General features: G+C 51.6%; 1 protein-coding gene across 1 annotated transcript; it reads left to right on the forward strand.

The window, feature by feature from the left end:
- The first annotated feature begins 5,453 nt into the window (after positions 1 to 5,453).
- NRSN2 (neurensin 2) lies at positions 5,454 to 12,251 on the forward strand. Its single transcript, XM_053313298.1, has 3 exons — positions 5,454 to 5,575; positions 9,358 to 9,625; positions 10,958 to 12,251. The coding sequence occupies exons 1-3, from the start codon at positions 5,523 to 5,525 to the stop codon at positions 11,342 to 11,344; spliced, it is 708 nt and encodes a 235-aa protein (XP_053169273.1). The 5' UTR covers positions 5,454 to 5,522; the 3' UTR covers positions 11,345 to 12,251.
- The last annotated feature ends 751 nt before the right edge of the window (positions 12,252 to 13,002 follow it).

Genomic DNA, 13,002 nt, shown 5'->3' on the forward strand with positions numbered 1-13,002 from the left:
AACTGGGTCGGAGACAAGCCTTACCCAGTTCTGAGAGGTGGGGGTGCTCCTGTTTTGTGCTGGTGTGCTTTCAAAAAGCAAGGTCAGAGGCAAGGTGCTTGAGCTTGAACTATGCCGGGGGGCTGGTGGCTGTAGGATGAGCACATCAGCTCCAGATTTCCTCCCCAGCTTTGGAACAAAGTAGGAAGAAAAACCGCCCTACCCGATAGGGGCTGATCTCACAATCAAGCTCCCCACCTATGCCTTTGTTTTGAGCGGACACACAATCAGCAGAGCTCCCAAATCAGAGTAGGAGGCTTCTCCCACCAGAATGTTGAGTGTGAACTGCCCTATCAAGGTGCAATGGAGATCATTGATTGGAGTATTGTAACTCTCCATTGAGGTGACTCAAGGAGAGGAGAGCTGGTCTTATGGTAGCAAACATGACTTGTCCCCTTAGCTAAGCAGGGTCCACCCTGGTTGCATATGAATGGGAGACTAGAAGTGTGAACACTGGAAGAGATTCCCCTCAGGGGATGTAGCCCCTCTGGGAAGAGCAGAAGAAGGTTCCCAGTCCCCTCCCTGGCAGCATCTCCAACGAGATAGGGCTGGGAGAGAGACTCCTGCCTGCAACCTTGGAGAAGCCACTGCCAGTCTGTGTAGACAATACTGAGCTAGATGAACCAATGGTCTGACTCAGTATATGGCAGCTTCCTATGTTCCTATGACTCATGTCAAGGAGAGACCAGAACGGTCCTCTAAAGTCATTTGGGATGATGTGAAAGATCATCCAAAGAACTACAAGAGAGTTGCCCCCCAAATACTTGAAATGCTCTGGGCTACGGCTTTTCACCCTTGGGTCACTAGAGGTCGTTGGACTACAGCTCCCATCATCCCCAGCTGCAATGGCCTTTGGCTGATGGCAGTTGTTGCAGCCTGCTTGGGAAGTCCTGCATTTGGCAATAAACTATCTTGTCTGCACCTTGGGGCTTCTCCCCTCTGGCTCGTGTGTGTATGTTAGGCTTTGTGGCATTTTCTGAGGAATGGGCCTAACCTGTGGCTATTCTCTAAATGTAATTTTATAATATTTATTATGGTTATTTTTTGGAATGACATTGCTGTGATCCACTTTGAATGTTTTTCTTGTTGTGGGAGGGAAAGGCCTATAAATACAATATTAAATGTATATTTAATGTACAACTTGCCTTAACTACAGCCTGGCTGTAGGAATACAAAAGTAGAGAAAAGGTTTCCAGGGCTAGAAGAAAATTGGCATGTGTCTCAGTTGCACAACCGAGGCATGAGAGCACGGCACATCTCCTGCTCATTTCAATGAGGTTGGTGTCTCGGAACTTCCAGGGACTTGTTGCCCCCCATGGGGGGGGGTCTGTCCTGACTCCTAAGCCATTTAGTTCTGTGCTAATCAAAACCAGCTCTTTAATTAGCAGAGAGAGAGCTAAATCCCTTTCTGCAAAGTTGCATTTCCAGCCTCTCGCAATCTGGACCTGAGTTAACAAGATAATTGGATTCAGAAAAGCTAGCCCGCTCATCCCCTGAGGGAAAGTGGCCTTGCTCTCAGCTCCTCATTTGGGCTAAGGATGCTCAGTGCCTGGCCAAGGTGGGCTGCAGGCCTCCATGACCAGCTGGCAGCAGGTGGGTGGCGTCCTGCTCTGGAGCCGGAGTCCTCATCCCACTGGAGCCACGCCGAGAGGCAAGGAGACGACGCTTCCGACAGTGACTCAGACAGAACTCGGCACTCGGGGGCTGTGCTTGCAGCCGGCACACAGCAAGCAGTGTCTGACTGCCAGTCTCCGCAACAGGTAAACGGCTTCGGATCCGTGCCATGTGCCTCATCCATGCAGCGTGCCCTGCTCACAGAGCAACGCAGCAGAGGGAAGACCTTTGACTTCTTCTTGCTGCCTGGCGCCAATGACAGCCTGCCTGCTGCGTGAGCTGCCGGGGGCAGCCCCAGAGATCCCCACCACCCTGCCAGTGCCCGAGGACACCTGCCGGTCCTCCCAGCTGGTGAGAAGCAGAGGGATGTGCTAGGGACCGGCTGGCACCCAAACGCAGGTAAGGACAGTGGCGGGACAAATCCAGTCGGCCAGGGATCGGCGTTCATGCGATGGCTCTTGCCTGACACCAGGGGTCAAAGCGGGTGAACAGAGGCTTCCGAAAGCCATGACATTTAGCAAAGAGCAGGAAGGCCAGGGGGAGGCAGCTGAGGGTCAAGGTCTGGACTTCAGTGCTCAGCTTGTGACTCAGGAACCTCAGAAGGGATTTATGCCAGCCCCCTGGCTCCTGAGTGCGGTGTGGTTTCCCCCCAGGCCAGAATGGCCAGAGAAATGACCAGAGATGGGAAGTGCAACTAAATGTGTTGGGAGCAGGATCCAGCCTGACTCTGCTTGTTCCCTGTGAAGCAAGGAGCAGCGGTAGCCGGGGTGGGGGGAGAAACTGGACTCCTGGCTGCCTGTGCCTTTCCAGCAGTGCTGCTTTACAGCCGTTTTTCTGCTGGCAGGAGTCACTCCTGCTCATATGACAAGGAGATTGTGGGGGGGGGGGAGGAGTACAGGCGGAAGGAGGGTTCCGATCCCCACTCTTGCCTGTCCCTGCTGCACTTTAAACTGCCTCAGCTCCCAGCCACCCTGGGCGCTTTCCAGATTCCACGCTGCAACCAGGTCACTACTGGCCATTAAGTGTGCTTCTGAATCCGTCCTGCCTGTGTTTCGATATCGCAGTCGCTGCGCTGTCAGCAAGGTGCCGTTTGCATTTCCGATGCCTTCTTTCGGATTCTATCCTTGCGTTTTAGTCCTTTGACGTTGTATGTGCGTTGCAAAAAAGCCCTTGTATTTTCCCGTTTGGGGAGTGTTGTGTAAACTGTGTGTTCAAAACGATCCTACCAGTCCGAAGCATTTTACTGCTGAACAGTGTGTGAACTGGAAAGCACCCTGGGCTGTGACTGCTGGGTTGGCCCTGAGGGACTTGGGCCAGATCACAATGTAGACGGTGAAAGGCAGACCTCACATTCTGCTTCCTCTTCTAGGGAATGCTAGGAAGCTGCAGGATGTTGTAGAATGTTGTCGCTGGAAGGGGCCGAGGAGCTCTTCTACTCCAGCCCCCTCAGTGCAGGAAACTGCTCCAGCATGAGGCAAACTGTTCCACTGTCCAACTGCTCATACAGTTAGGAAATCCCTCCTAATGTCTAGCCTGAATCTGCTGCCTTTCAATTCCAACGCATTAGCTGTAGTCCTGCCCTCAGGAGCCACAGAGAAGAAATCCGCTCCTTCTTTAACGGGACAGCCCTTCAGGTGTTTGAAGTCGGCTATCATATCCCACGTAGCGCTACCTGATGAACAGCCAGCCTGCAGGCTGGTCTTGTTAACATGAGGCGGGGCGGGAGTGGGGAGAAACAGGCGCAATCAGGCTGCCAGGAACCAGAGGCAGCTGCGCCTCCTTTAACATACATCCCCTCCTGGCTCACTAGGACAAGCCACTGCTGCCCGCAGCAAAAGGGGTCTATGAGCATCATGGTCTGTTCCAGGGGCGTAACTACAATAGGGCAAGGGGAGACAGTTGTCTGGGGGCCCACTGCCTTGGGGGGGGTGTCCCAGAGGCAAGTCACATGACTGACTCCCCCAGCCGCGCACCCACCCGGGCTTCCTTCAGTTGCATTCATCCTCCGAAATGGATGTGAGTGTTAAGACCTGGAGCTACCAGAACAGCAGGTCTTTCTCTAGTACCATCAAATGACTTGCAGCATCCACAATTTACAAAACCTTTTAAAAAATAATTTAGGATGATGTTCTATTGTGGCACATAGGTTGTGTGTGTGTGTGTGTGTGTGTGTGTGTGTGTGTGTGTGTGTGTATGTATTACTATGCTTTTTGTGACCACTATTCAGCCTCATTTAAGATTTCTTTACTTCATGAGCTGAGCTTCAGTGCGGGGTGGGTGGGCATTTTAAAACCTTGTCTTTTAAAATCTTTCACGGCATGTTGAAACTTAAGATTGTAAGCTCTTTGGGACAGAGACCCCCTTTCCTTTTGCATGTATTAATCCGTACAGCACTGTGTGCAGTGGCGATGTTATCTAAATAATAAATTATAATGATAAAAACTTCGTCTCCTAGGAACAGGCAGTTCCTCCCCACCAAAGGGTTTAGGGCTGAGGCTGGAGGTTCCTTTCCAAGCAGAGAACTCCCTGGTGTCCCTGGAGCACGCTCAGTAGAGACGTGCCTCCCCCCCCCCCGCCCACACACACACACACACACAGCCTGCTCCTCCCTGCAGAACACCACCAATGCCTTCCAGCCAGCTCCTGCCACTGCTTCTGCCTCTCAGCAGGCTGACAGAATGGCTGCTGCCTTGGCTCCCATCCTCCCTCATCTCTGTGTGAGGCGGTTCCCATGGCAACGGCCAATCAGGGAAACAGGATGCAGCCAGCCCATGGCCAGGCAGGCAGGCTCAGCAGCGGATGGGTGTGGTGGGGAGCAGGGGGGAGGGGAGGTGTTTGCACATGGCGGCTGCAAATAGGAAATGGGGCCTCTGCCTTTCAGCAGGCAGCGCCCGGCCTGCCTGACGGCCTTCTCGGATACACAGACCCTCCCCTCTCCTCCTCCTCCTCCTCCTCTCCGCTCTAGTCGCAGGGTCCTCCTCGGATCCCCGTACCGTGTCATGTGTGTCGGCTGTGCAGCCAGCCATCTTCCTGGAGAGGTCCCATCTGCCTGCCTTATCTGAGCAGGGGCCATAATTCAAGGGCAGAGCACACACGCTCTGCACGCAGGAGATCCCAGGGGCTAGTTTCTGTTAGCGGCACATCCACGGATCTCCGGGAGCAGAGCTGGGAAGGTGCCTGAGACTTTGGAGTGCCACTGCCAGTCAGAGTGGGGACAGTGTTGAGCAAGAAGGACCGAGGGCCGGACTCGACAGAAGGCAGCTTCCTAGACACAACAGGCCACTCCTAACTCCTGGCCGTCTCCTTGTGCTGCCTGCAAGACCTGCAAGGCGTGTGAGCAGAGGGGCTCCTCCGGGCCAGGTTCGCAAGGGCCAGATCAGCCCCGGAGGGCTGCAGTGTTGGCGAGGGTGGGCAGGGAGGCACCTTGCCGCCCGGCTGATGGCCCAGTGCTCTGCAGCCGGAGGCAGCTGCCTCACCTTGCTTCATGAAAGAGCTGCTGCCAGCCCGAGAGTGCTGCGGCTCAGGGTCAGTTTGGCGGGCTCTGACGAAAGTATGACGAGAGGGTGGCACCAAAGGATCGCCTGCTCTCCTTCTCTGGCAATCACAGTTCTCTGTCCATCTCCTTATAACTCTCCTTATCTGACTGTCTGGCAATAAGGCATACTCTTGCGATCAGTATGGCACACAGGCTTTGGCAACTGAGCAGAGCCTCACCTGGCTGAATGTCTTCCCTCCAGGCCTGATGCCCACAACTGGCAAGCGATTGTGCGGCTGCCGCCGGGGCCCAAATGTGGAGCAGGGCAAGTGGTACGGCGTGCGTTCCTACCTGCACCTTTTCTACGAGGACTGCACCGGTGCAAGCCCAGGCGATGACTTCAGCAAGGCTCCAGCCTGCAGCAGGTGGACCTCTGTCCTCTGGAAGGTAAGAGTTGTAACAGGGCATCAAATGCCAGGCGGAGGTGCTACCTTCTGCTCTCTGGCACCTTGGAGTACGTACTTCCGAGCACATAAAGAGTTCCTGTCCCCCTGCTGAGAGCACAGGTGTTTCTTCAAAAAGATGCAAGGATATAGTACCCCTGGCCAGGTACAGAGTACTTTTGCTTTGGGGAGGGACTGTCCCCTTTAAAGTGACAGGTGTCTCCTGCCTGCCTGCCCTGCCCCCCCCCCACGCCATTGTTTTGCCCTACTGATCCAGTCTTGGTAGGATTATGATAAAATGTGCTGTCAAGTCAATTTCGACTCCTGGCGCCCACAGAGCCCTGTGGCTTTCTTTGGTAGAATACAGGAGGGGTTTACCATTGCCTCCTCTCGCGCAGTATGAGATGATGCCTTTCAGCACCTTCCTGTATCGCTGCTGCCCGATATAGTACCAGTGGGGATTCAAACCGGCAACCTTCTGCTTGTTAGTCAAGCATTTCCCTGCTGCGCCACTTAGGGTGACTCTTGGTATGTTTACTGGGAAGCAAATTAAGTTTGTTCAGTGGGACTCTTACTCCTGCATAAATGTGCATATGACTACAGTCTGACAGGAAAGTCTTACGTTAGGAAAGTCCAGCCTGGCATTCTGTGCTTCACCCTCAGGACTGCAGTGGTTGAGAAGTGGCTTGCACAGAAGCAGGCAGTCATTCAACTGAGAGAGGGGGTTGCCACCTTTTAAATTTGGCTCTGCTCCTGTACCTTAGACCGCAGCCTGAGATGTTTTTCCCTGTTGTGAAGAAAAGTGATGTGAAAAACTCATGACAATTCCTGCATCTGCTCCAACAGCAAACACGGCAATTGATACACACACACACACACACACACACACACACACACAGCTTTGTATCCTCTTGTTATGGCTGCAGACCAATGCTAGCTGAACCTGTGGAAAATTTGACCAGGTTGCAGCCTTCTTAGCAGAACAGCACATTTGCTGAGTTTGGGGGCCACAGAGGCAAGACGCTCTCTCATAATTCTAGGGGGGCATCCAAAGAAAATGAATGGCAAAAGGTTCAAGACACAAAGAAGACAGTACTTCTCCAGACATGAATGAATCCATTACTTTTGCTGGTGCCTGGTGGTGGTGACCACTGACTCAGAAGCATGGAACTTATTTAAAACGACAATAATAGAAGCTCAGTTGGAATGTATACCAAGGAGGAAAGATAGCACCAAATTCAGGAGGATGCCAGTGTGGCTAACAAGTAGAACCAGGGAGAGAAGCTATACAAGGGGGAAACACTTCCATTAAAAAATGGAAGTCCTGCCCAAATAAAGAGAAGAGAAGAGAACACAAACTCTCGCAAAAGAAATGCAAGGAGACAATAAGAGATGCAAAAAGAGAGTTTGAGGAGTATTTTGCTATAAGCATCAAGGGGGATAACAAAAACTTCTTTAAATACATCAGCTGCAGGAAACCTGCCAGGGAGGCAGTTGGTCCGTTAGAAGAAGAGGGAGTGAAAAGGATTATTAAGGAGGATGTGGAGATTGCAGAGAAGCTAAACAAATTATTTGCATCAGTCTTCATGGGAGAAGATACTGAGCATATACCTTGTGCCTGAACTGAGCTTCTCAGGGACAGAGGCTAAAGAACTGAGTTAGATAGAGATGACGAGAGATGACATTCTAAACTGCCAGGAAAAAATAAAAATTCACAGATCGCCAGGGCCAGATGGCATTCACCCAAGAGTCCTTAAAGAACTCAAATGTGAAATTGCCGACTTCTTTACAAAAATATGTAACTTATCCCTACAATCAGGCTCTGAGCCGGAGGACTGGAAAGTAGACAGTGTAACACCGATTTTCAAAAAGGGATTCAGGGGGGATCCAGAAAATTACAGGCTGGATAGCTTAATGTCTTTTCCAGGCAAATTGATGGAAAACATTCTCAACGGTAAAATTGTTAAGCATATACTGTAGAAGAACAGGCCCTGCTGAAGGAGCACCAGCATGGCTTCGGCAAAGGTAAATCTTGCCTTACGAACCTTTTGGAGTTCTTTGAGAGTGTCAGCAGGTGTGTGAATAAAGGTGATCCAGTTGACATAGTATACTTGAATTTTCAAAAAGCTTTCAACAAAGTTCCTCATCAAAAACTCTTGAGGAAACTTAGCAGTCATGGGATAAGGGGAAGTGTTCATGTGTGGATTGTTTACTGGTGGAAGGACAGGAAACAGAGTAAGAATAAATGGACAGTTCTCTAAATGGAGGGAAGTAAGAAGTGGGGTCTCCCAGGGTTTGGTACTGGGACCAGTGCTTTTTAATTTATTCACAAATGATCTGCAAGTTGGGATAAGCAGAGAAGTGGCCACATTTGCAGATGACACCAAACTACTTACGGTAGTGAAATTCAGAACAGATTGTGAGGAGCTCCAAATGTATCCCTCCAAACTAAGAGAGTGGGCAGTGAAATGACAAATGAGGGTCAGCATTAACAAATATAAAGTGCTGCATATTGGGGCAAAAAACCCCAACTTCACATATACACTGATAGGGTCTGAGCTGTCGGTGACTGACCAGGAAAGAGTGGTGGACGCCTCCTTGAAAGTGTCAACACAGTGTGCAGCAGCTGCGAAAAAGGCCAGTTCCATGCTTGGAATCATTAAGAAGGGGATTGAAAATAAAACTGCTAAAATCACAGTGCCCTTATACAAATCTAGGGTGTGGCCACATCTGGAGTACTGTGTCTAGTTCTGGTCAAAATACCTCAAAAAGTACATTGTAGAACTGGAGAAGATGTAGAAGAGGGCAACCAAGATGGTCAGAGGCCTAGAGCACATTTCTTATGAGGCAAGGCTACAGCATCTGGGGCTTTTTAGTTTAGAAAAAAGACAATTGAAGGGTGACATGGTAGAGGCCTATAAAATCATGCAGGGTGTGGAGAGAGTGGAGAGAGAGAAAATCTTCTCACTCTCTCACAACACTAGAACCAGGGGTGATCCCATGAAACTGATTGCCAAGAAATTTAGGGCCGACAAGAAATACTTTTTCACACAACATATAATCAACCTATGGAATTCTCTGCCACAAGATGTGGTGACAGCCAACAGCCTGGATGGCTTTAAGAAGGGCTTAGATAAATGTATGGAGGTCAAGACTACTAGTCTGAGGGATATAGGCCACCTCTAGCCTCAGAGGCAAGATAAGAACATAGGAAGCTGCCATATACTGAGTCAGACCATTGGTCTATGTAGCTCAGTATTGTCTTCACAGACTGGCAGCGGCTTCTCCAAGGCTGCAGGCAGGAGTCTCTCTCAGCCCTCTCTTGGAGATGCTGCCAGGGACGGAACCTTCTGCTCTTACCAGAGCGGCGTCATCCCCTGAGGGGAATATCTTGCAGTGCTTACACTTCTAGTCTCCCATTCATATGCAACCAGGGTGGACCCTGCTTAGCAAAGGGGACCAGTCATGCTTGCTACCACAAGACCAGCTCTCCTCTCCTTCGATGCCTCTGAGTACCAGTTGCAAGGGAGCAACAGCAGGAGAGAGGGCATGCACCTACCTCTTGCTTGTGAGCTCCCCAGAGGCATCTGGTGGGCCACTGTGCGAAACAGGATGCTGGACTGCATGGGCCTTGAGACTGATCCAGCAGGGCTGTTCTTACATTCTTGTGTAAGGCTTTAAAAGGGGATTGGGCAAAGTCATGGAGGGGCGTATAGGTCTATCCATGGCTGCCCGCTTAATGGAACCTGCAGGTTCAGAAGCAGCATATATACCTCTGCGTTTCAGATACTGGGGACAAACAACAAGGGAGCACGGCTGGCTTTATACCCGGTTTGTAAGCTTCACGGAAGCATCTGCATGGCCGGTGTGCTGGAGGCAGAATGCTAGACGGCGTGGCACTTTAGTTGGCTCCCGCAAGGATCTTCATTCTAACATGTTTGGAGGCGTTTGCTGGCTGCTGGCCAAGACTCAGGGTCATCGCAAGGCCGATCCAGCGGCACAGGAGCAACAGAAGGAGAGCCAGGTCCAAGTGGGGCTGCGACTCCGGAACCCAGTGAGCTGAGCTGAAGTGCTAATGGGGAGTCGGGGAGGGGAGTCTGGGGACAAGAGCCAGGGGACACGTGCGAGGGAGCAGGAGGCGGGAGCCAGCAATGGAAGCAGCGGCTGCAGAATCTCCCCAGAACCTGTGGCCATGAAGGGCAGGGCAGGCGGCTGTCCCGGGCGGGCTCTGAGAACTCCCAGGTCAGGGAGGTGCCGGGCGGCAGCTTCTGAGATGACTCTGGCGCCACCTGCAGGCCAGTGTTGGAGTCTCCTGGTGGTACCCAGAACAGGAGTACTACTCAGCTCCAGAGCCCAGTCCTGCCATTTCAAGCACGTTTTGAGCTCTGAGGTTGCCGCTGTGGCTGCTGCCGCCGCCTTACCAGTAGACATGGAAGCTTGCCCCAGAACATCCGAGAGCAGCCAGGGATCCTCTGGCGTGCCTTTCAGATGGTGAGGTCACTCAGGGTGCAGGTGGAGCCAGAGGCGCACCTGGGTAATGTGGGAGCCTGGACTTAAAGGCCTTTGGAGGGCCCCCCCCCTTCAAGTTAGTGCAGTGTGCAGTACTGGCCAGCGGTGAACACACCACCCAGGACAGACTGAAGAGGATCTCCCCCCCCCCGAAGGTGTAGAGGACTTGGGCTTCGGCCCTGAAGTCCATGGGTCAAAGCACCACTGGGTGCAGCTGCTGACCAGCTCAAAGGCCCTCTAGCAACAGCTACTGTATGTGAACAGAGCTGCACACATAGGAAGCCGCCTTCTACTGAGTCAGACCCTTGGTCCGTCTAGCTCAGTATTGTCTACACTGACTGGCAGCGGCTGCTCCAAGGTTGCAGGCAGGAATCTCTCCCAGCCCTGTCTTGGAGATGCTGCCAGGGAGGGGACTTGAAACCTTCTGCTCTTCCCAGAGCGGCTGCATCCACTAAGGGGTATAGCTTGCAGTGCTCCCACATGTAGTCTCCCATTCCTATGCAACCAGGGCAGACCCAGATTAACAATAGGGACAATTCATGCTTGCTGCCTCAAGACCAGCTCTCCTCTAGCAGAGTATTCTTGTGCAATGAAAATCCCTCTGTCAAGCAAGTGTGAATCCAGCTGTGCTTTTTCTGCTTTTTAAATTTGTAAGTTTTAATTTTATGCTGATTTTAAATGTAAGCCTTTATATTTGTTTTAATTGTTTTTATGTCATTGTTAACCGCCCAGAGACAAAAGTTTGGGCGGTACATTAGATAGATAGATAGATAGATAGATAGATAGATAGACAGATAGATAGATCAGCTACCCTCTCACTGGTTGAATATCTCAGCAGGGATCTTCTCTCCTTCTGTCTCCCCCTTTCCATCCCAAGGTGACCCTCTCCACAGGGACCCTGCTGTTGCTCATCGGAGCTGCAGCCCTGGCCACGGGGTACCTCCTGCCCCGCAAGCTGGAAGGAATTGGCGAAGAAGAAGAGTTCCTGGTGCTTGATCAGCAGGCTGTGGAGTACAACCATGCGCTGGGGATTTGCCGGGCGGTGGGCACGGTCCTGTGTGCCATGGCGGGAGCTCTGCTTGTCAGCTGCGTTCTGTGCTCCAGGCTCTGCAGGGGTGGCCAGTGGGGGGAAGATGGGCTGGACAAGGAGGAGCAGGAGAGTCCTCCCCCCGGGCAGCAGCGGGGGGGCACCATCGTCACAGCAGCCCCAGCGCCCTTCAGGCCTCTGTGTGTGCAGAGCGTCCAGCCAAAGAGAGAGACCTAATGCCAGATGCCTGCTGGGGTGGCCTCCAAGGCCCAGAAGCCTCAGTGGACTCACTAGCACACAGAGCCACCAGCTCTGAAGCCATCCCTTCCTGCGAGAACCTCCCCTCTGCATACAGGCCCAGGGCCAGCAGAAATGTCGCGGGTGAAGCTCTTCCCGTTATCGAGTCGAAGCAAGAGGAAAAGCTTCCGCTGCTACATGTTTGTGTGCCAGGCTCCTGTCAAAAAGGCCCAGGAGCAGCAGGCCCAGGACAACAGATGGCAACCCTATTCCCACCCCACAGACAAGCACCCCTACTCTATTAGAATCGGAGCAAACCCAACGTCCTGATCCTCCATCTGTTTTCAACAGATGCTGCTGGAAGTTCACAAGCAGGGCACCTGGGTGATGAACATTTCCTGGGGCTTGCTCCCAAAGCTGGTGTTCAGTGGTAGACTGCTTCCAGATATGGAGGCTTTGTTCCTAGCTGTCCTGGCTAATCACCAGGATAGAGCTATGTCGACATGGAAATGGTAGAAACCGGCTTGACAGGCTGCCTTGCCAGAGAAGCGCTGCTTGTTCCAGATAATCTGAGAGAGGGAAACGGCTTGAATGCAATGGCCTCAGGCTGCCATTGCTCACACATCAAACACAGAGCCAATGGACATTTTCCACATTCCCCTGAAAGGTGAACCAGCATGTTATTGTGGTCAGAATGCTGGACTAGCATTGGAGAGACCCGAGTTCAAATCCCTGTTGAGCTATGAAACTCACTGGATAATTCTGGGTCAGCCACTTCTCTCTCAGCCTAACCTACCTCACAGGGTTGTTGTGAGGCTAAAAATAACCATGTACACTGATCTGGACTCCTTGGAGGAAGAGCAGGACATAAATGTAAACATGAATAAATAAGCATTTGGTTCATTAACTTGGGGAAATCCTTTTTCAGGAGGGAGAATGAATGTGAAACTTAAGCCTTATTCCCAAGAATTTGAAAACTAACAAACATGGACACTCACAGGACTTTTTCCAGGGGTGGGGTGGGTAAGTACATACCTATGAATATATAAATAAAAGCAACTACTACTCCACATTAATCTGGTCATGAATTCAGTGGATCCCTCTGTGGGACAGCCAGGGTCCCAAGCAGAGATGGCTGGAATCCACTCCTCAAATGGAACATTCACTTGGGATTCAGCACTCAAAATCCAGTTTCACATGCATTATTAGGTTGCAGTCTTTACAACAACTCTATAAGGTAGGCCAGTATTATCCTCATAGTGTGTGTGGGAACTAGGCACTTTTCAGACTAATTGCTCAACAGCAGCAAAATGCCTCCATTCGGGCAAGTCGCCTTCGAAACATCAACAGGGGGAGCAGTCTTGCGGCAACTAACAACCCGAAAAACCAGCAACTTTTTCACACCGACTATACGATGTCCTAGCACTATATCACAGCGATTAAATTCAAAACAAGGCATTGGAAATGTGAACGACACGTAGGGACTGCAGTGTCACGACACAAGAAGTGTGGAAGCACACTTCCGAGATGTGTCCTGACCCTATAGTAGGGTCTAGTCTGGAAAGTGGCCTGGGGGCTGAGGCTGAGAGACTGTGACTTGCCTAAGGCCACTCAGTCAGTCTGTAGCAGAGGCAGGATTCAAATGAGGGACTTCCTGG

Source organism: Hemicordylus capensis, chromosome 4, assembly GCF_027244095.1.
Source record: "Hemicordylus capensis ecotype Gifberg chromosome 4, rHemCap1.1.pri, whole genome shotgun sequence".
NCBI classification, from domain to species: Eukaryota; Metazoa; Chordata; class Lepidosauria; order Squamata; family Cordylidae; genus Hemicordylus; species Hemicordylus capensis.

Excerpts from the sequence above, each read along its gene's own strand:
- NRSN2 (XM_053313298.1), top strand. The coding sequence starts at position 5,523 with ATGACTTCAGCAAGGCTCCAGCCTGCAGCAGGTGGACCTCTGTCCTCT. Across the intron at positions 5,576-9,357 it reads GGACCTCTGTCCTCTGGAAG|ATACTGGGGACAAACAACAA; the intron begins GTAAGAGTTGTA and ends TCTGCGTTTCAG. Across the intron at positions 9,626-10,957 it reads GGCTGCGACTCCGGAACCCA|GTGACCCTCTCCACAGGGAC; the intron begins GTGAGCTGAGCT and ends TTCCATCCCAAG.